Genomic DNA, 22,245 nt, shown 5'->3' with positions numbered 1-22,245 from the left:
TCTTATGAGGATGGTTACAAGCTGCCTGCTCTGAGATTTAGCAGCAATATTTATGCTTTCTCATTTATTTATGCATTTTAGAAAGTACAGGTGTCAGAAACATGCACTGTGTTAGTGTTTGTTTACAAGTACATGCTCACTTAATAATACAGGCTGCTGCTCTCCTAGCAGGGGAAGATGCAGCTATAAAATTCAGGCTTAGAAATTTGCACAATGAACTGTTACCAGAAGCATAATGAATGAAAAACATCTGCTTGCTATGCAGAGCATTAAATTGTCTTCTGCTTTCCAACACGCTAGGCTGGTGGAAGTATTCTTCTCAAATACCACATAGGCAGAGATACCTCACTTTTCACTTAGTATCTTGGAAATTACTTTGTCAGTTGGAAATTTAAGACTTACAGAACTTTGAACAATATGAGGTGAAAAGCAAAATTCAGTGGAGTAATGGACAAAGTGTGAAAAGGACAGTTGAGCCTCTTATTTCAGTGGGAATCTAAACAGGCTGCTTGGAAAGGTCTTTTGAATTCCTTAACATCACCTATCCAAAATCACCACGCAAGACTGAACAAATCTTGCATGGATAAGTATACAAGCTTTTTGATAGGAGAAGGTGGGAGAAGCAGGGAGAGAGACCTTCAAACAGTGTGAGAGCTGTATGAAGTCATTCATCTTTGATGCCAGCTGATTGCTTTTCCTTCTGTTAGTGGCTTTGATTCATGGTGTTGATATTGTAAGAGTTCTTGCATTGTTTCTACATAGATTTGTTCCACACTTGGTAGTGGGAACTCTCATCACTCTCTAGGTTTGTCTACTGCTGAGTGCTGTTCAACAAGCACAGGAATTCAAAATGGGAATAGCTGTGCTGTAGTTGTAATGAAGGCATGTATTGGCCTGTGTGGGTTTTGGAAATGGCTCCTGTTTGGAACAAAACTGTACTGTGGTTGAAAAGAGATGTTTGACTCTGCTGGTACACCAAAATAAGAACTTCAATAAGGCCCCCATGCTGCAGGGGTAACATTATGCTTGTGTCGCAAATCCTGAATTGCATAGAAACCAGTGCTCCTGCTATTCTGATCTTGTCAGTTCAGGAAAAACAAGCAAACAAAGCAAGCCAAAAAACCAAGCAGACTTTTCCTCTGCCCTACACCAGACTCTGAACTTAGTGCAATATTTCTGGCAGGAGATGAACACAAGACTGAGTCAGCTTCCCCCCCGCCCCCTGCATCAGAATTGGCCTTAAAGTAATTATTTTAAATTTAATTCTTTTTTCTGAAATTATATTCATAAAATACATAAGTGTATTTTATTTCAATCATGGAAACAGATCCTTTTAAATAAAAGGCTGGAATCTTATGCAAGTGTTTGACCCTGGGAGCAAACTGCTTAGAAATAAATGAAATCATCAAATACTTGAATGCTAATAATGAGATTCTCTGGACAAGCAATTAATTGTATGCCTGCTAAAGTGGTCCTGAAGCAACTAATGAGCAATTTTGTTTGCCTCTTTTGTTGATTTCAGTAGTATTCCAATGCAAAAAAATTACTAGAAAACCTTAGCAGATTTCAGGATATAATGTGTCTGTGGAAGGTAAACCCGAAGGGGATTGTTGTTTACAATGTTACTAGTTGCCACTTAAGAGCACTGTATCTCCGATGTTCACTAAATATGCTAAAACTAATTCTTGGTTAAATTCTTTCATGCTTATGCGCTGAAGATGAAGTTTCTCCTTGCAAGATGTGTAAGCATGGGTGATTGGTCTGCAGTGCTGGCTCTGTGCTATCGTCTCCTCCCCAGCACACAGCGTCCTTCCTGATGGAGTTTCTTGAAATGCTATTACTCTCGCTGGTCAGAGTCAAGGCAGTAAAACCAGGTCTTAAAATAAGTAAAGACACCCAATACTTCTATTAAAAGAGGTTTAATCCAGCATGGTTTCTAAATATTAACCATGTACTAGTTTCCAGCTGTGACATGCAGTACATTTTTTTTAATTAAAAAAGAGAAATACAAAATGATTGAATATAAAAATGAGCCCAGGTCCCCTGACGTCACAGTGTGTGCCAGTAAAATACGACAACAGAAAAGAAAGAAACATGGAATTTCATACCAGAAGAGCTCTTTCTCATAAAAGCAAAGAGTATTTGTCACATTTGGAAGCAACCATTTGTTGTGCTTTTATTCAGTGGTCTGGAAATGGGAGATGTAGGAGCTGCCTGTTGGACAACTCTGAATCTGGCCAGCACCTTCCCAAGCACCTGCTCGCTGTTAGGTACCGTGTTTCTGCCTGTCAGCAGCCAGCTGCTAGCAGGGAACTGGAACCCAAGCAGTAATTTTGTTTCAAAGGAAATCTGCCTTTATTGTTTTATCCCTGTTTTTAATTTACTCTGTTAGTACCATCTGCTCTCATTTTAATTACTTTTTGTTAAGGCCACCTGTTCTGGTAGTATATTAATTTTTTTTTAAATGTATACAGGTTTCTTTGAAATAGACCTGTCTGATGCCATATATAAGGAGCATGCCATGCTTTTTCCAAGCAGTATGCATTTATAGGGTATTTCAGGGTAAGTTGTGCTACCCGTGAAAACACCTTCTTATAAATTCAGAAGGCTTTTCCCCCCCAGAGTACTAGACCATGAGATAAATCATGTCCTTCTGGTGGGGAAAAAAAAACAAACCAAAAAAAATACGCACCACCTCCCCAAAAAAAAAGAGGTCTAGGAAAATTAATTTCTTTAAAGACATTCTTTAGTTTGGAGGTTGGTTTTTTTGCCTTTTCACAGCAGGAAGGATGTATTGCCCTCCTGGGGCCCAGGTATCCTGAGTTTTACAGAAACTGTTGTCTGTTTTGCGAACCCAGCGGACTAAGCCCAGTGCTGCTACTCCTCATGGGAGGACCAGTGTTCGCAACACAGAGCATGAGATCAGACAGTCATATCTTGCACACAGATATTTGCAGGCTTCGATAGGCAGATCATACTGGATGGTATTTGGCAAGCCTTCCTTACACGTATGTGCAAACACGTACAAGGGCTTCCACACTAAATGGTAGGAAGGGGGCCGGTAAGGTGATGCCTCATCTGTTCTACCTCATACCTGTGGTGAAATTGCAGATGGGATGTGACCCCATCCAAGCAGCTTAAAGTGATACTGAATGTTTGATGAGCCAGCTACCCTGCAGCACAATTATACTTTGAGGCTTGTTCTTGCTGCAGCTTTCCAGTTGTCACTTTTTCTTGTCACAGATAGGCAGTAGATTCAAATGTATTGAAACCAACATGTTAACTATAATGTATGCCTTCAGTGCTTGAGATAGTGGAATATTCAGACTTCAGATAAAGAAATACTCTTAGTTAATCAAGAAAAATACAAATAAAGTAGAGGCATTCTGAGCCTCTCTTCTTTGGCACAGCAAGAAGCATAAAAGCTGTAAGTGTTAAAGATTTGGAATTAAGAAAGCATATTAAAAGCTCCGCTTATACGTTTAAAATACTATGTTCCTGTTTAGTCAGTACGTTGTAGTGCTGAATAAGGGGGGCAATGGAGAATTGAGATGTGTTGTTTTACTACTGTGAAATCTGTAGTTCTGAAGGAGTGTCTAATGGCATTGGGAATAGTCTCCTTTTCCACATCACTGCCCTGTCTGTGCTTTGGTGATTCTGTAAACAGTGAGGTGGAAAGAGGATACTGAGGCTGAAATAAGGGAGATATTTCAATTGGCAGTGCATTCAGCAAAGAGGAAAGTGCTTGATCATCTTCCCTTCACGCTTGGTTGGTGTTTGGTTCTTCAGTCTGAGTCGGAATCTGAGTTCTCATCTGAAATTTAAAACAAGGAACAATAATGAAAATGAAAACTAGAAATCTCCATGTCAGCTTTAGCTCTTGCTGGGAGAGATATGCTGCTCTTCAGCAGGTGTCCGCTTCAAAGGATGCGGTGTGTTTAGGAAAAAGCTTGTAAAATGACAGTTCAAACAAGATGGAGCTTTAAATGGTGTTCCAAAAGACTTGAGAAACGCTGCTGAGAGGCACTTAGACCGCTACAACATAGATAACAGTTGAAAGAAGTTGCAGAGAGATTGTTAGCATGACCACCAAGAGGAAGTCTGCTGAAGACATGCTTCCTATACTAGAATATTGCTGTTTGCTGTGGGTCACGGTTACACACTGCCAGTTAAACGTATCAGAAAACCAGAAGCTGTAAGACATTGAGAAATCCCAATAGGCCTCTAGAGCTACCTCTTGCCCAAGCTTGAAACTCAGCTTGCAAGGAACCAAGGGATTTCTGGCCTCAGCAGTTGAGAGCCCCAGCGTGAACACAAGTTTGGTGCTGGAGGAAGAATGCTGCAGGGCACAGTCCTTCTTGCATGGTCAACTCATTGACAGTGTGACTGCATATTTGTAAGTTTATATATTTCTCTCTATATCTCCAAGGAAATGACATCTACTCTTTAGCCTAATTTTGTTCCCTTGTCACCTGATCTTCTTCTTGAGGTCAGTTCAGTTTGTGGGGATAAACAATTTTTAGTCTGTTTCCTGTGAGCTGTTCCTTTAATTCTTATTTTCTTTGTGTCTCTTTCTGGCCTAAAGCTTGCAAAACATTTAACAGTCTGCTAAAGTACCTAGAAGAGACTGTTAGCATTACTATATACCTTCTAGGATTCTGTACACATCTTGGGTGTTGTTTGATTTTCAGGGCTTTTGTGGGTTTTGGTTTTGTGTGGGGTGTTTTTTTGGGTTTTGTGATTTGTTTAAGTGTGGAGCAGTCTTTCACCTGTGTGTGCGCAACGAGTAGTAACGGGCATGATGCCCGATTTGGGCTCCTGGGTACTGCAAAATAGCTACTTATGTCCTGATTTGACTTGAAATGGGTTTGAACTCCTAACAGCGGGTCCCTCTTTTTATCTTTGTCTAAGTGAATCTGTCTGATTTGAGGTAGATCATACCTCCTATATTAGAAAGAAATTTGATAACAATCTTGTTAATTTTATGCTGTGTGGCCCTTGGATATTGAGGTCATTTGTACACAGGTGGCCAAAGCTTGACACTGAATAAGAGGTAACTGTGATAAAGAAAAGTGTTACTGGACATGAAAGACTATGTACTGATGGATGTTAATTATTAAGTTTATTTTTAAAGTAAGACATCTTGGTGGGAGGAAAAAAAGTCTGTGCTGCACAATAATTTCTATAATTGTATTTGGGGCCTTTCAAAGTTAGATGGCACGAAACTCTGAGAAACTTCACATTCCTGGCTTGCTAGTTATCTTTATAAATCACTGAAATTCCAGTTGTTGTATTTTAAGGCTAAGCAGCTTCATAATTCAGCATACTTGTAGCATACAAAACCAAGGTAGCTAAGAGTAGAAACTGTTACTACTAAGTGAGTGCTCTTGCTCCCCTGTGGAGGGTGAAATGGAGAAGAAAATCTCATGTTACGTGCTCGTATAACCAAAATGGGGAATTTTACCTACCTTCTGACTTGCGCCCTTCAGGGGAATCAGAACTGCCTTGCTTGAGAAAAGTAACCAGGTCATTGAAGGTTATGTAGAAATCGATGGCGTACACTATCGTGGCTATAAATCCAAACACCTAAAATGGCAAAATGATACTCTTTAACAACAGTTCCTGTCCATCAATGACAAACCAAAATAAGCCTAACCAACACAAGAAAAATTCTTAAAGAAAACTTGGGCTCGATTCTTTTGACCTGTGCCTTTCTAAAAAGACAGGGAAGGGAAATGTCTCGTGACCCACTGGCATCAACTGAATCACAGCTAATTTGGGAGCCTGAGCAGTGATCCCTGCAGTTGCTCTATCAGAAGCATCCTTAGCCCTTCCCCAGGCTACATCGCTTTCTGGCTCTGGGCGTGTTCTGAGCATCAGCATTGCCCTGTGCCGGGAGCTATAGGAGAACGTAACCCGCACTTCTGCCACCCCGTGACATCTCTTTGCCACCAAGAAATTGCCTCAGTTTCTCTGGAAATTTTTTTTTTTTACTGGTTTTCAAGGAGACATGTCTCTTGCAGAGTGAACTAGATAGAGATAAAATGATTCTGGGGGTACCTATTTAGTGTCAAAGAAGCAGCAGCGTGGCAGGAAGAGTCTGGTTTTCAGTCTGAGAAGCTAGGGCAAATGCTGTGTTGCATTGCTCCATGTCTAAACTGAGTGACAAAGACTAAAACAAGATCTTTGTTTTGAAATTGTGTATGACTTGGGATGGTTTGGTAAGGGTTGCTGGCTAAAACTACTGGGTATTGTTCTTCCATATCTTTTAAAATTATGATGCAAATTTTATTTATGTTGCATACATTATTGATGCTTAGAGTCAAGTTGCAGATGGAGAGGCTGTATCTTATTTCTGAACACAAAATGCTATTGATGAAGGCTCTCTCCTGGGCAGTCCATACACTGGAAGGTAAGATGATACTGCTCTTATTTCAACTCATCCAAGTAAAATCAAGCAGTAGAGGCAGGAGGCTGAAGTTACTTAATTTAGACTGTTCTTAGTAGTTACATGTTTGATTTCTTTATTATTATTATTGTTAATTATTATTATTTATTATTATTATTCCCTCTATTCAAGGATCTTGATGTTCCTTGCAGGAAGAAAGAAGTTTACCTTCCCTGTACAGCTGGTGAAATTAAGAAGGAGAATAGATGCCTTCCCTAAGTAGTACAGTTAATGCTAAGCAGCACTGTTAGGATGAAAAAACTATTCATTGATTCAAAACCTGTTTTTTGAAATAACCGATGATTGCTTAGATTTAGGCAAATCTAATTCTCAGTTAACTGAAGAAACTTCTACTACTTGCAATGGGGGGTCAAAATGGAATTCTTTCTAACGTACATCCATATGCAGTTTGCCAAAATACCTAAGTGGAAAGCTCACATCTACTTACTCCTCCTGCTTTAGATGCTCCGTCGTTATATTTTGAGACAGCAGCAATTGAAATGGCAAAGTAAATAATGGCAGCAGTGACGCACCGCAAGAAATCCTGTAAAATAAGCAGTGTTGCATTCTCAGATTAGTCATGTAATTCCAACGTACAAAGTCCTCTAAAAATTATTTCAGAAATGACTGTTAAAAACCTTTGTTGTTGCATCAGTGGACTCACCTGATGCTGGAGTGTGACTAGAGCTTGGTATTTTGTAGCAGATGACTTGCTCATCTGGGAAGTATTTTTAAATGCAAGATGACCGGAATCTTGGCACATGCTTCTGCTCTTACAGATGTTGGTATAAATCCTACTTTTAACATGCGTATGTCAGGCAGACCCCCCTTCAGGCTGAGAAGGGCTGTCTTTCTGTGGTATTTAACTGGAGCACAGCAAGGGCTCTAATAGCAGAAACACTTGAATTGCCTTAAAACCTCTCATTAAGCAGAACTCCTGCAGTACCAAAGGCTCTGGAGGAGCGTACCAGTTCCCGTGCGAAACAGGCGTGTGCTTGCTTCTATATAGAAGTAGGCCTGTCTTCAGGAGCTCCTCACTGAGGAACTAAACACCTGTAGTGTTTACAACTATGGTGTATACTTAGCAAGTACACCTGTAACTCCAACAGCTAGCCTGAAGTGAACGTGCCTGTTGCCATCATTGAAATATGCGCTTCTGTGGCTGAGGCTGCAGCTCTGCAGGGCAGGGGCCATGCCCTGTACTCCAAGCAGTGATGTGCTGCAGCAACAGCATCTCTGAACTGTACATTAAATAAAGAGCTGTGATTCCCAGGGCATGTGTAAATCATGTGAGCTGGAATAATGGTATCTTGACCTCTGTTCACAATTAGATCTTCTACCTTTTCAGAACAGATGGATGAATAAGATACCGTCTCAAAACACAAATCCTACAAGAAACTTGACTCTTCTGAAGTCAAGAGAAGGTCAGTTATCTGCATTCTGTGGCTGGAGTATATTATGGTAATGGACATAATAAACATACAAGTGCTTTTTTTGTCTTAGTTCTGGACTCAGATGCATGTAGAAAATGGGAAAAAGATGGAACTGCAATTACCGTTTGAAAACCATGCAGACTGTCACAGTCAAAGTCACTGCTCTTGTATCCACCAATGGCCTTACTACTGTTATTTTTATACATTGTGAGCTCTAGTTCAAATCTCACTGTGACGAACTATTGCTGGACTGTACCAAAAGAGAATCCAGATCGATTGGAATAGCATTTTTTTTAAGTATTTGTACTGCTAGACAAATGCTCCTGTTACAATGTATGTTTGAAGCAACAGAGACATCCAGTGGCCAGCGTGCAGTAATCGCCTGCGACTACAAACCTGCGAACTCCCCAATGAAGAGCCACTGGTTTCCTTTCTGTGAAAGAGCATCTGTCAGCAAGAGCTGCAGGGCTTCCCCCCTGAGCAGGAGGAGCTGTCAGGTTGTTTGCATGTGAGTATGACTCTGCATCTCAACAGTGCTTACCTGAGAATTTTAAAGCACTTTACTAAAGTATATGCATTACTATATAGCACGCCTCAGTTTCCCCATTTGTAAGGGTGGCAGTATTAAGGAGGTCCCAGCAGTGGTCAGACTTACTTAGGCTGATGTTGCCTGCTTCTGAAGATCCAGGACTAAGCCATTTGCCTGGAATCAGGCATAAATTCTATGTTTCAATAAGACCATGGTTTGCGTCAGCACCAAGAAAGGTATAGTGTGTAGTACAGAGTAGTTTAAAGAGTGCTTTGGGACCTTTTGAATGATAGGCAATACAGATAGGTTTCTAATAAGGGGGTGAAGTTGTTAAGTCAGCCTAAACTCCCATATAGTGCCTTTTACTCATGTTATACTGTACAATTAAATCTGTGTTTTTATATTGCACATTTCACTTACCGTCAAAGGCCAGTAGAGTCCTTTAAACTTCTCATTAAGTTTGGAGGCGTAGGCAAAAAAGAGAAACAGTGCCAGCAGAAACTCCAGGAGTGGGGCCATCATGAAAGAGGCAGCTAGAGATGCAATATAGCAGATAAAGATGATAAATGACAGCACCTATGGTAAAGGGAAAACTTGAGTTATTCGCATGGAATAGCAGAGCCTCAGGCAGCTGAGCAGCTTTGAAGCGTAATTCTCCCTGCGATTTCTGTCAGTGCTGCTGGTGATGGCATATCTTGCTTCCTGCTTTTTTTTTTTCTCTTGGGCAAATGAATTTTCTTGTTTAGCTTGGAATAAATCTACAGTAATTATATTTATTTCGATGTGTGTGAAGTTGACTTTCCAGAGAGCTCAGTGGATTTGCACCTCTCTGAGTCAGTAATTTGCTCTGGATTGTAAACAGTTCTGACAACATAATTCTGAAAACAGAGTGGGGCATTGCCAAGCGAAAAGAGCTTTAACCTTTCAACTGTGACAGTTCTCATTTGAAATCCAAATCATTGCTTAGATAGCCCAAAGTAACTCAGCATTTATAATCTTCTTAGAGTTGAAAGAAAAAAGTCTGCTGTTGATGGATAGAGAAGAGCTGAGAATTAATTATTCTGTGACTTCTGGAGTCTCTGGCTCTAGTTTTCCAGTGTAGACAGCTGCTTTAGAGAATAACAGGATAGATAACTCCCATAGATTTATCTCCATCATGTTTCCTAACTGTACAAAATAATAAAAATGGCATTTGTTTTCCCATTCAATTAAAATGTAAATGTGAATATGATGTGATAGTTTACACCTGAGCTGCTCAATTCAGCCTTTCCTCTTGGAGACAAATCTCTGCCTTAGCAATGCTCAGAGATGCTTTTGGTCACCATAGCAGTAGGTACTGTTCAAGTATTAGATTACAAGGATTTTTTTTTAACTTCCAAATTCTAAATTGGGACACTGACATTCTCACTCATGTAGTACTTAAAATAGATGTGTTATTTTCCCCCAGATGGCACATCTGAAGGCAGATGTGGCTTCTTGAAAAGCATAAATGTTTGGACTGTGATGATCATTGCATTTGGCTCATTAAATTTCAGATCTATGGATTTATTTGCTTGCTGCTACCATGTGTTCCTGGGAACCACCTGTATCTCAAAAAAAAAAATCATTATTATACTTGAAAGATAAGGCTCCTATAAATAATTATTAATTCATAACTACTCCTATGAGAGGTCAGTCAACCCTCAAATACATGTATTAAGAGCCTGTTTAGGGGACAACTAAGCAGCTCAATCCTGCTTAATTTAATTAATTAACAAGCCATTATTTTAAGCCCAGTTTTTAGGGAAAGCAGTCAGTTCTTGACCAGGATGCTAATAACTGGAGTATATTGTTTTGATCCATTAGGACTGGGTGGTGAAGTTTGAGAGGATGTGACATTTTTAGTAAGATACTATATTTATCTTAAAATGCCTATGCATTGTTCTCGTTTCATTGGGTTGTAAGAAACTGATCTGGTATAATATATAGAGTTCACGTCTGCATCGAGGCCTGTTACCTGTTAATATTTATCCTATTTGTTGTTATTTATTCTATTATTATTTGCTTATTGCTTATATAGCCTCTTTGCAGGTTTTTCTAGAGTTTTCATATAGCAGAGGGAACTCATTCAGTGTATCTTATCCTTAACATGGTATTTCATTTCTGCGAATGAAAAGTGCTAAGTACTGTCTGAAGAGAAGTGGAGATAACAGAACTTGAAAACTATGAGGTGAGACGACTTCTTCCTCCTTCCTATCATACTGCCTGTTCCCTTCCCACCATCACAGAATAAAACCAGAAGGGACTGGACTTTAGCTTTGTGAATCTGCTTCACTCACATTTGTGGAACATAATTTAGATGTGGCTTCATGTTTTCTTAGTTTAAAAAGAAATCACTTCCTGGATAAAGGAAAGTGTGTGACAGCTGAGGTGTAGAGACAGAGAAGTATGCAGGGACGAACAGCAGCAAGGTGGAGACACGTTCAGGGTAGGACCAAACAACCCCCTTTCAATAGCACAACATTAGACCTGAACTGAACTTGGTAGATCTCTTATGAAAGAATTAAATGCAGTGTTAAATAATACATCATACTACAGCAGCGAGGGGAAGTAGAGAGGCAAATTTCAGATGTGTAAGTTGATGATGCACAGCAGAGATCACTTTGATCTCGATTCTGTTTGATACGGTGACTCCTGCACTCCGTCCGCTGTTATACAGAGGAAAAGTTTTTCTGTCAGAAGTGTTAACTCTTAGGTGAAACGAAGAGCCTTTGTGTTCCCTTAAGATCAGCCTTATGGTAATTTGTGTAACTTAAGGTTCCCACTGTCTTCCCCTCACCCTGATGGCCCTGGGCAGGTCCAAGTGGTTTGAAATACAGTGCAGTGCCCGAGACCCTGTTGTAACATGGCTCATGATGCAAACAGAAACTTTGTTTTGTGGCAAGAGCATGCCAAGGGGCTCGGGCTCCAGTGGGCTGGTGTGCCGGCAGGATTCCTGCTTGAGTGCAAGGTAAGTTGGTAAAGGATGAGTCTGAGCATTTCAGCTTTCTAATTTGGTCCCATCCAGAGAAGCTGGCATCCGGGGAAGTATTAGTTGTCCATTTAAAAAAGTAGTTAACAGGCTGGTTACTTGCTCAAACCAACCCCTCAGTTATTGGTAGGATCATAGCAGTGTCCTGCTGCCTGTTCCTCAGCCCTTATGTACTCTTGCCATCACCACCACCTTGAGTAGTGGGCTTGAGTCCAGCCCGTCCCAGGTCTCCGTTCCTGACTCTACTTGTCAGCAGCCTGTTGTCCATGGGGAGGGCATGTCAAGGCCACATTAAAAAAAGCCCCTTGATTTGCAAGAAGTCCCTTAATTCAAAGGATTATTGATTCTAATAGTAAAAGGGAAAGAATCTCACATGAAGTGTGGTAATTGTTCTCCAATTAAGCATCACTCCTTGTTTTGGAGGCATTCAGAGCCTGAAATGGCCCAAGGAACATTTTCTGTGAAACAGAATCATAGAATGGTCTGGGTTGGAAAGGACCTTTAGAGGCCATGAAGTCCAACCCCCCTGCAGTGAGCAGGGACATCTTCAACTAGATCAGGTTGCTCAGAGCCCCGTCCAGCCTGACCTTGAACGTTTCCAGGGATGGGGCATGTACCACCTCTCTGGGCAACCTGTTCCAGTATTTCACCACCCTCATCATAAAAAATTTTTCCTTATATCTAGTCTGAATCTACCCTTTCTCAGTTTAAAGCCATTAGCCCTTGTGCTATCACCAAATGCCCTTGTAAACAGTCCCTCTAGCTTTCTTGTAGGCCCCCTGTAAGTATTGAAAGGCCACGATAAGGTCTTCCCAGAGCCTTCTCCAGGCTGAACAGCCCCAACTCTATCAGCCTTTCCTCACAGGAGAGGTGCTCCAGCCCTCTGATCATTTTTGTGGCGTCCTCCAGACCTGCTCCAAGAGGTCCATGTTACACCTATAAAATAGTGGACCAGAGTTTGAGAATGAAGGTTTTGAAATATGGTATTTTTAGATGCTACAGTCTTCACTGAGGAAAGGCTTGAAGGGGAGGCAAACATGTTAGAGCAAGAGAAACAAAGGGAAGGAGGTGCCTGAAGGCTCTGCCAGGTGACGGTTACAGTGCTGCAGCTTGTTCTTTGGTTTTTTATATTTTTGTCTGCCTGGTGGCTACATCACAGCCCTGATGTGGATTTTAATGCCAGATCTACTTGGTAACTGGGGGACAGCCCTGTGTAATACAAGAGCCCAAAAAGCTGTGAGCTATAGACGATATTTCTTATTGCTCTTTGTTTAGAACTCATTTTCCCTTCTGACAGGTGGAGTGCATGGACTCCCTCAGCAGTATCTGTTACTATCATTTCTGAACTAAGAAAGAGAGTAGGAATCTTGTTATCTTGTCTGACCATTTAATTGCAGTGCTACTAACTGAAGCATTTGATGTCATCTAAAAACTTGGTAATTTTAAAAATATACTTCTCCTCCCACAATACAAACATTGATGTGCCAGTCCGTATGCAGAAATAATGAACACCGACCTACTTTTACAGATTTCAAGCTTTTGAGACAAACATCTGGCAAACTGAAAGTTGCTCTAAAAATTGCAAACTCGAAAGCAACCTTCAGAACACAGCCTGACACCTCTAAAGACCATCAAATGATCCGCTGCACATCATACTTGTTTCGCACCTTTTCTCCGGAAGCTGCATGTTTAAAAGTGATTTTAAAGAAAGGTCAAGCAATGGGGTCTTGTCATTTTTCTAACAGCTGTGTGTCTATGCTAAAAAGCTAGAGAGGAAGTTTGTGAGGCTCAATGCAGTTTAAGTTCATTTCTAGCATTTTCAGACTTGGAAAGCACTGCTGCTTCTGGAAGAGGAAAAAAAAATAGTGTTTTATCAGTTTTGTCCATTTGTATTGTTACACAGGAGGTTTCTTTTTCCCTTGGGATTACATCCTTGGCATTAAGAGCAGCTGGGAGTCTGCGCTGCTGTTGAAAGCTTAGCGTGATTGTTGCCAGCTTCACTGGAGGAATATTTGGATGCAGAAAGCTGTAGTGCAGCAAACAACAGAGCAGGATCCTTTCATAGTCTGGCAGTGGTAAGATTATAAAAAATCCTGGCAAAAAAGAGGCCTGATTCTTCATTCAGCACCTTTTTTGTGGGAATGGGAATATACATAACAGAGAAAGAACTATTACATATTACTTTTTAAAAGGAATTTCTTTGATATTGCATTTCAAAAAGTAATTTTCTCCCATGTACTTATTACTTAATATTGTGTCACTGGGATTCTTAAATGGGCCAGACATTATGAAGTTATACTTTATCATATAACCACCTTGCAATTTAAAAAATAATTAGTCACAATGGTTAGAGAGCACTGTGCTTCTTGAGGGGGGGAGGACTGCTGAAGTGCTGAGGTCATAGCAGAGCATGAAGGTGTCTGTATCCTCTGTGCAGGGAGAACAGACCCACTGCAGCCTGTCAGGGATGATGCAGGTGCCAGGAAGCAGCTGACATCATTGCATGCTGCTATACACGTCCCAGTACCCTCTGCTCGCCGCTCTGTGCGGTCAAATGCCCGCTGCTCATTTCCCCAGAAAAGAACAGGTTTGATTAAACATTTTTAAAAGTGGCTAGTGGTGATCTCTTTTGGACAGGAGTGCATTTTGTTATCGTTTATTGGCAGAGAAAGTAGATCACTTAGTGATCTGCTATTCAGTTACTACTTCTCCGTCATACTTGTCAGGGAGGTGAAGCTCTTGATTCCCCTGGAATTAGCTGCAGAGGCCACCTTCTGGCTACAGATCCAGAGAGAGGCACAGGGGTTGTCTTCGAAGGAGGCTTTACACAGAGCAGCTGGAAGTTTCAGTTATGAAGGTCAGTTCAGAGAAGACTGAAAAGACAGACAGGAAAAGAGGAAAAAAGACACAATGATGTCTACATCCTTTGCGTCACCGTTGTGCTGACACAACTTTATACAGGACAACCTTACATATTCATAATATATTTTTATTAAAAAAATATGTAGTGCTTCTGTATACTGGCTTCAGGGGACTAAGGAGATGCCAATTAAAGCAGTCACCAGGACAAACACAAAAGCTTGACTGAAATAGCCGGGGTGAGCGGCAGAATGTGTATGTGTGGGTCTTGTCTGGACAAGCTCTGGTGGCAGGTATGAGAGTGGCTATTAAATGGTTCCACCGCGGGACAGAGGGAACTGAAAAATGCATCTCTTGAGGAGGGAAAAGAGCATAAACGAGATGCTGACCTTCACGATAGCAACTTGAGTATTTAGGAAAAATGAGTAGCTTAAGAGTGTTAAAACATCTAGAAGAAATGCTATGAGGAGCAAACAGAAAGGAAAACAGAGGAAAAAAAAAATAACCTGACAGGTAAAGAACAGTGATTAGAAAGTAGAGGAGCAAGACAGTGAGAATAAATAAGGTCAGGAGAGACAGCAAAGCTTATACATGTACTTGATGTTACTGCTTCCTTGTGGCTGTGTAGCTATCCCAGGTGGAATAAAAAATTAATACGGCAGGAAGATCAAAAGGAAAAGGAGTGTGTGGGGGGGGCAACTTCCTTCTCTGAATAAAATTTGAGATTATAATTACACTTCTAGCAGTAATCAGCTTCATCACCAGCCTAACTTGTTCTGGAGGAAGCACCAGAATGCCCAGACTTGATAGCCCACAGAGCAGTTTTCATGCCAACGTGAAAATTACATCTGAACGTTGTAAAGATCCATACTCACTTCATGTGAAAACGTATGTAAATGTTATTTTTAAAAAGTGGTTGTAGCAGTTTCGTTCAATCTGAACAAAGCAATCCTCGCCGGCAGCGCTGAGCTCCGGTGCTGTCGGTGCAGCTGCCTGTGGCACCTTCCCTGGGACGCCCTGAGCTGTGCTGTGAGCACCAGCGCTCCCAGCCGCCTCCAGCGGTGCAAGTGAAGGGAACAGGCTGGCGTGAATGTGGCACTTGTCTTAATTTACAAAGTCAGAGCTGGTCTGCTGTAACTTATGACAGCTGAACCGATCACTTGCCAGCCACTTCTACTGGGCAAAACAATACTTTTTAATGAGGTTACTTCCACCAAGTACACAACCAGTAAGATCGCTGGGCTGAGGGAATTTGCTGAAGCCAACTCCTGTTCCCTTTCCGCCCTAGAGTGAAAAGGAGAAGTATAACCATCTACTCCAGCCAAGATATGTTTGCAAGTTGCTTCTTTGCTTTGTTGGTAATATATTTTTCTGTATATGGTGGTTTGCTTTTTGAATGTTGAAAAAACTGACTTGGTGTTTCTGACAGCTGAACAGAGAACCTCTGAGCTACCTGCAGAGATGCCAGTATTTGCATGACTTTAAAGACCAAGAAATAAAGTGCATTTCTTGTGACTTGCCAAGCTGCCAAATAAATAATAATGTGACAGAGATACCAGGTAACAATAATGAGAACCCCATTTTGTTTCTGAACAAATGACACCATTCAAATTCTGTATCCCATGAATATTATTTACATACCTTTATGCAGAACCCAACCCCATCCCACATTAGTACTGTGTCAAAGAGGAAAAATCAAACATTCAAGACAAATACAAAGCTAAAGATGAAACACAGATTTAAACTATGATAGATTTAACTTGGACTAATCTTCAATTATTTGGCACTGCATTTCTCTAATTGTATACAGACTGGATTTATTCTGGGGCCTGTGTTGTCTTCAAGGATTTCTTCTGCCAAAACTGAGACAACTGAAGAGAAACTACTGCAGCCTCCCCTCTGCCAGGAAACGACATCCGAAGCACGTGGGCTGCCCTGCGAGGAGCACACAGAAAGCTTCGCTGCAGCTTCGGCAGAGGGGACTTTAGAGCTGCTTTCAGCCAGCCAAACTCTCGGGAAGCCCTGAGAGCCTTACAAAGGATAAATCCCTGTTTTGTCAAGACAGAGCAGTTTTTATTACTCCGAGGAGGCATAATCAGTACTTCTCTATGACAACAAAAGGGTGAGTCTGATCCCATGACCAAAACAGTATTCCTCAAATATGTCATCATTCAGATATGTTAAAAAGCCAGACCGTCTGAAAGTCGTAATTTACTGGCTGTAAACTTGTATAGGAAATTCCAGTGTGTTATAGTATGTAACAAAAATATGTGCCAAAGGAGCAAAGTTAGTTGGGCTTTGGTATCTTGTAAATGTGTGTTTTTGTAAACTAAAGATTTTGTATGAGTGATGGGGGTACCTGGAATTTTTACATCATTTTTGGTGGAGCTGGTACAGCCCGCGGCCTGCTGCTACCCAGTCCAAGGCCCCACCGCAGAAGTCATCCTCAACTTACAGGGGCCGGTAGAGCTGTGTGCTCGCAGCCTCCTCAACTCACAGGGCTGGCAGAGAACGGCTGCTCAGGGAGCCTGGCGGCACTGCCTCTTCCTTCCCTTCCCCTTGCTTGAATGTCCTCGTTTCCTTCTCTGAGCTAGCACAGTGGACAGCCAGAGACACCTTACACATCCCAACAGCACTCCATGGACTTGACTACTAGTTTGTGCTGTCCTAGTATTTGACTACCTGCTGTCAAAACTCCAGCTAAGATTACAGAGAATTTAGAAATAATGAGAAATTTAAACACTAGTATAAATTATGTTGAAGGTCTAATTTCAATCAACTAGCTTCCTCTTAAAATTTAACTTTTGATTGTCAAACACCCATTATCCATGGGGGTAAGTTTTCTTTTTCCCTGCCTGGTGGGTACTGTTTCATTTGTCAGGCCTTTACAAGTAAAATACCAGAAAGTATCTCACCAAAAATCAAAGGCCTATAATTACCACCAGCCCAGATCTCGGAACTTGCACCTAAAAGCAAGCCATGGTGTACTTCTAGGTGAGCTGTGCTGCTATCGCCGTATTAAGCTTGTTTCCAATGATTAATTGGCACTTTCACAGCAAGCTAACTGGCTCCAGCACAGTGAGCAAGCGTGTCCTTCTGTGAGGTCACGGATAAAAGCTGAGCGATCATGGTCCCCTATATAATGCCACACATCATAAATTAATGAGTTAGATCTTTCTTGACATAGGACAAGCTGTCTTGTAAACCATGCCTCCCTGATAGCAGCAGGAGATGATGCAAATCTGGTCAGTAGCGGTAACTGGATTCACACTGCAAATTAGGTTAAAACGAAAACAAAGCCCTTTTTAACTGAAAAAGGGTTCCTGCTAAAGGGGAGCACATTTAAGGCACTGAAGCTTAATCTGACAAGTATTTTTGGTTTCCTTGTGTGCTCTGCCCGAACACAATGAACTAAGACTTTCAGCCCTGAAGTTTCCCCCCTGTTCCCTAGGCTTTCCCCCCAGCTGTGCTCTCTCTCGGCTGCCATCACGCTGTGGCCGGACGGACGAAGGGCAGGGGAAAGGTTCTCTGCTCAGCTGAGACACGGGGCAGCCCGCTCCCGTTCACACCGCCCGTCTCCGGAGGTGACGGCCGCGTACTGGGGACGCACACGCGCGCACACGCACTCACTCACTCCCGGAGCCCCCGGCCTCACCGGCAGCGCTGCCCTCGGGCCGGGGGGCTGCGGTCGGGGCCCGGCCCCCCCCCCCAAATCCATGCGGGCCCCCAGCCCCGGGGCTGCCCCCCGCCCTTACCGACTCCGCGAGGAGGAGCTGCCCCTTGCGGGAGCACAGGAACTCCCGGGGGGGCAGGAGCGAGCGCAGCCCGGGCGGCGGCGCGGCAGGCTCCGCGGGTTCGGGCTCCTCCATGGCTGCGAGGGGCTCCGGCGGCCGTGGGCTGGCGAGGAGCGCTGGCGGCTCGGGTGGGGTGTGTGTGGGGGTGTGTGGGTTGTGTTTTTTTTTTTTTCTTTTTGAAGGAGGGAAGCGGAAATCGTGACACTGCGGAAACGTGAAAAAAAGTTTCAGCATCCCCAAATCTGGGGGGTGGCGGCCCCGCGCTCGGGGCGGCTCCACAGCCCGTCCCAGCCCCCGACCCCGTCGCTGCCCGCAGCTCAGGGCGGGATCCCGCAGGGGCGGCGCGGAGCCGGGCCGCAGGCAGCACCGGGCGGCTGGAAGCCGGCTCCAGCCCCACGCCGGGGCCCCGGGGCCCGGCCGAGCCCGAGTGCGGCTGGTGGCGGCGGCTGCGGGCGCGCCCCGCTCCGCCTTTGCCACGCACGGCCGGGCTGGGTGGGGGGGTGTGCGGGGTGTGTGCTGCCGGCCGTGGCGCTGCATCAGCCTGGAGCCCCTCTTCCATCGCGGGGGTGCTTGCTCTTCGGTTTGGACAATCACACCAGTGCAGAGGGCACTGAACTTTGCCGTTGGCTTCCTGAGCCTAGAAGCATCTGTAGCAGCAGTCCACACGGACACTTAGATGTTTTATGTGGCTTATAATACTAATCTAATTTTATCTACTATCTTTATTGCACTGTATAATCAGTACGGTTGTGATTGCATTACACTAGGGAGACAGCGCTATTCTGAACATAAAAATTAAAATTTGGGGATCAAAAGGTCTCACAGCAATAAAGCACGCACGTAGCATGAGACACTCTGATCCGTGGAACGAGTAACACAAATAAGGGTGAAAAAAAAAAAATCTGTTCCTAATGATGTTTACTGGTACCTTAAATCAAGTAATTTTTACTTTAACTGCACTTAATAAATAATGTTAAATAATGCACTTAGGCCTATTTCTATTTTCTTTTTATTACAGAAAGACAAGTACGAAAATAATTTTCATACAGGTGAAAAATGTAATTAAGTTTAAAAAAACAAGACAATTTTCTCTGAAGCTCATACCAGTGAAATTGCAACACTGAAACTACATTTGTAAATGTAAGAAAAATTGTAACAAAACTTGCAAAAATGTACATAAATGCACCGGGAAATTCAAAGTTGAACACATGAAAATACAAATTCTTTAAAAGAGAACAGCAAAACAGTCAGCAGTGGAGAAATCGTTCTTTTTTTTTAGTAAAATGATAAGATTATTTTGCAGGAGTATTCCTTCCTCTTGGTCCATCAAGGCTAATCTTCTGGAAAAGAAGAACCGCATCCACAATACAGAGAACAAGCAATACAAGACCAAACACCTATAAAAATAACGATAATGTTAGTTTCCCTGTAGTATCTCTATCTTTTACTGTGGCGACTCATCTACCGTTCATCAAAGCAGCAGTAAACACATGCTCCTAAGTTCTGGCCTTCTAAATATCTGTGTGATGTGAGACAGCTGATAAATAACATCTGTATTTAAATCCCATCAGCCTTTCATACAGCATTCTACACCCTGGCTTGCTTTGATGTTTGCCTGAAGCCTTAGAGATGATGTCTTCTTGAAAGCCAAGCTAATGCTGCTTATGCTGGACAATGCTTTTATCCTAAATGGAAACCCTTCTGTCTCTTTAAGGACTGCCTAATTAATGGTATTGGCCCAGAAACAAGTCAACATTTCTAGAAACAAGCCTAGCAGGAAAAAAAATAGTGCTGCTCTCCGAAGCTCTGAATGGGAAACATATTGCAAATTGAAGAAAATGTACGTACGTACTTAAAAAAATATACAACTTCAGGCAGGCAACTGGAAAAATGTGTTTGCGAGATGACTGCCGAGTTAACTCACTCGGCTCTTGCCCTTCAGCCCGATCCCTCATGCATGCAATTTTTTTGATGCAAGCATGTTTTAAAATGGAATTATCCGATCAGTGGTAGTAATACCAAGGCAAGTTCTCTCAGTTCAAGGCAGTTTGTGCCCTGGGACTACAGGCCTAGGGGCAATTCTGTTTCTCCTGGCATTGAAGATGTCGCACATTCTGCCCAAACTTGTTTTCCAAGCTACCTGCTTAGTCTGCTGCTTCCAACTTAATTTTCATTTCTATTAACTTCACAACCGAGAATGTAAATTGTATTCTAACACAGCCAGTCACTTTAACAGAAAGTTTCCTTTCTGCTTAGGTCGTCACTGCCAGCGAAGGCAACAGCTTTGCACCTCCCAGCGGAATTTGAAAAACTCCTGTGGCAAGTTCTGTGTTTCTTTTGGTTGCTTGCCACATTTTACCTCGTCTTTTATTTCAGGAGACTGAAATACTTTTCAGAAGTGTTTTTCCCCCCCTTTATTGTTTATTAATGTTAGTTATATTAGTTTTAATTTGAATTAAAAATACCAGCTGCTTAAACTACTAAGCTGGTTTGATCCTAAATACACAAAAATCTTTATATTCGTAGTATGAAAAAACTTTTTCAACTGCCATAATTTCTCAGTTCGTGTCAGAAAATATAATGTACACATTAGGAGGGATGTACCAGCATGTCTGTTAAAAAGTTCCATCTCTATTTAGCAGAATCGTAGGCGTTCCTTCTTAAATACTGTAACCAAACTGGATAGTCCTAAAAGAGTGATGGATTCTCCCACCTACGATTTCAAGCTATGGAAGCAAGTGCAGGTTACTCAAATTAGTTAACCTCTAAGAGTTTTCAGTGTTAGTATTTCTCTGTAATATTGCCTAAGTCTAGTAATATCTTTAAATTACTAGTGATTTGAGGATTTTATGTTTTTTAGTGAGATACATTGAATGTGTATTCACTTTTGTTTGTGACTTTTGTGTATGTTCTTCCATGACAGAGTTATTTTCACAGTCTTACCACAATCTAAGTATACCAAGAGGTTCAAATCATGTCTGCTTTAAAAACTGAAATTTGTTAATAATGTTCCTACTCACCCCTCCAGCCAGTGTCCCATTGTTGGTCTTGATTATTATCGCAAACAGGCACACAATGAGGAGGAATAATGCTGCAATCACTGAGTTGAAAATATCCTGAAACAGCCAGTGGAAACAAAATATTTATTCTGAAATACGCACCTGAGGAAGAACGTGAATAGCTCCCAATATTGTATGAATCCTTACAAATTGCTATTTACTATAAAAATAGAATTATACTAATATCCACGTAAGATCAACAGTGACACCAAGTGGTTTGATGTTAAAAAGAGTGTTTGTGATAAAACTTCCTCATTTTACTTCTTTTTTTTTCAGTCAAATTTATGCAAACTGGCTACACTTGATAGACTACAACAGCAAACAAATTTTAAAAAGGGAGGTAAGCGGAGAACTCATTAATATTTAAGTGAAAGTATATGTTTAATTTGTGATGTGAAAGGTGAAAAGTACAGTATTGTAAAGTTAAGCAAACAGTGCTCATTCCAGGAGGGTCCGTTAACGGATATAAGCCAGCTATTTAGAGATGGATGCAAAAGAACTCCGTCGTCTCTTGGGCAAAACCGATTCAACAATAAAACACTGGGGTTTGCTTGAACTGTACTGAAACAGTAACCGAGCCGACAGACAATAACCCGCCTGAGCCGGCAGTCACAAACGGGTACAATCACTTCGTTTTAAGGCCAATACTCACAGCCAACGGCCAGAACAGCCAGCCCATCTTTTTATCGAGCTTTAGCAAGTACAGCAGGAAGAACAGCGCCGTGATGACCACCTCTGCCACGGCCAGCGCGGTGTAGGCCCCGTGGGAGCGGGAGGCCACGAAGCAGAGGAAGGTTACAAACGCCACCAGCTGAGGGGGTACAAAGAGTAACGGGGTTAGCGCCGCGCCGCCCGCCGCCCCCCCGGAGCGCAGGGACCCCCGGAGGGCCCCGCCCTGCCCCGCTCCCCTCAGAGCCTACCGTGCGGCCGAGCTTCACGGCACCCCGCGGGGAGCGGGGGAAGTTGCTGTCCACCGCCACCACCGCCATGGCGCCGGGCTGGGCCGAGCCGAGCCGAGCCGAGCCAGGCCGGCCGCTGTGGCACCTGAACGGGGAGCTGCGACCGGCTCCGCCCCGGCCCCGGCCCCGCCCCGGGGCTCCCCCGGCGGCGGAA

At 42.6% G+C, this 22,245-nt stretch overlaps 3 protein-coding genes across 9 annotated transcripts in view; 1 reads left to right on the top strand and 2 right to left on the bottom strand.

Moving 5' to 3' along the window:
• CMTM4 (CKLF like MARVEL transmembrane domain containing 4) overlaps positions 1-16,627 on the top strand; it is a 59,776-nt gene extending 43,149 nt beyond the window's left edge. Inside the window, exons 5-10 of one of the 4 annotated variants that reach the window (XR_008579075.1) lie at positions 6,321-6,412; positions 7,797-8,389; positions 10,481-10,619; positions 13,324-13,495; positions 15,709-15,838; positions 16,090-16,627. The gene's annotated coding sequence lies outside the window, so the exon portion shown is untranslated. Of the gene's footprint in view, positions 1-6,320; positions 6,413-7,796; positions 8,390-10,480; positions 10,620-13,323; positions 15,839-16,089 lie in introns of all 4 variants that reach the window. The other 3 variants (XR_008579073.1, XR_008579074.1, XR_008579077.1) reach the window with 3 other exon arrangements.
• CMTM3 (CKLF like MARVEL transmembrane domain containing 3) lies at positions 1,904-18,748 on the bottom strand. 3 transcript variants are annotated; one of them, XM_054840330.1, is made up of 5 exons: positions 18,035-18,517; positions 8,831-8,986; positions 6,897-6,992; positions 5,469-5,586; positions 1,904-3,814 (listed from the first exon to the last, which is right to left on the bottom strand). In XM_054840330.1, the coding sequence occupies exons 1-5, from the start codon at positions 18,305-18,307 to the stop codon at positions 3,786-3,788; spliced, it is 672 nt and encodes a 223-aa protein (XP_054696305.1). In that variant the 5' UTR covers positions 18,308-18,517; the 3' UTR covers positions 1,904-3,785. The 3 variants fall into 3 exon arrangements, with proteins under 3 accessions (XP_054696305.1, XP_054696306.1, XP_054696308.1); XM_054840331.1 differs by lacking the exons at positions 1,904-3,814; positions 5,469-5,586; positions 6,897-6,992 and having other exon boundaries at positions 8,846-8,986; positions 18,035-18,748; XM_054840333.1 differs by lacking the exons at positions 1,904-3,814; positions 5,469-5,586; positions 6,897-6,992; positions 8,831-8,986 and adding an exon at positions 14,140-14,293 and having other exon boundaries at positions 18,035-18,748.
• A 316-nt stretch (positions 18,749-19,064) lies between these two features.
• Positions 19,065-22,237, bottom strand: CKLF (chemokine like factor). Of its 2 annotated transcripts, none has more exons than XM_054840339.1 (4): positions 22,053-22,237; positions 21,785-21,943; positions 21,094-21,189; positions 19,065-19,470 (listed from the first exon to the last, which is right to left on the bottom strand). In XM_054840339.1, the coding sequence occupies exons 1-4, from the start codon at positions 22,119-22,121 to the stop codon at positions 19,366-19,368; spliced, it is 429 nt and encodes a 142-aa protein (XP_054696314.1). In that variant the 5' UTR covers positions 22,122-22,237; the 3' UTR covers positions 19,065-19,365. The 2 variants fall into 2 exon arrangements, with proteins under 2 accessions (XP_054696314.1, XP_054696313.1); XM_054840338.1 differs by having other exon boundaries at positions 19,065-19,413.
• Between the last annotated feature and the right edge of the window lie 8 nt (positions 22,238-22,245).

This window comes from Grus americana, chromosome 13, assembly GCF_028858705.1.
Source record: "Grus americana isolate bGruAme1 chromosome 13, bGruAme1.mat, whole genome shotgun sequence".
Lineage (NCBI taxonomy): Eukaryota > Metazoa > Chordata > Aves > Gruiformes > Gruidae > Grus > Grus americana.
The sequence above is the reverse complement of the archived record's forward strand: the minus strand, read 5'-3'. Positions and strand labels throughout refer to the sequence as shown.

Coding starts and splice junctions, on each gene's coding strand:
- CMTM3 (XM_054840331.1), bottom strand. CDS start 18,632: ATGGAAGAGGGGCTCCAGGCTGATGCAGCGCCACGGCCGGCAGCACAC. Junction 8,987..18,034: donor AGCTCCTCCTCGCGGAGTCG/GTAAGGGCGGGG, acceptor CCTTTACCATAG/GTGCTGTCATTTATCATCTT.
- CKLF (XM_054840339.1), bottom strand. CDS start 22,121: ATGGCGGTGGTGGCGGTGGACAGCAACTTCCCCCGCTCCCCGCGGGGT. Junction 21,944..22,052: donor CCGTGAAGCTCGGCCGCACG/GTAGGCTCTGAG, acceptor GTACCCCCTCAG/CTGGTGGCGTTTGTAACCTT. Junction 19,471..21,093: donor ATGGGACACTGGCTGGAGGG/GTGAGTAGGAAC, acceptor TTATTTTTATAG/GTGTTTGGTCTTGTATTGCT.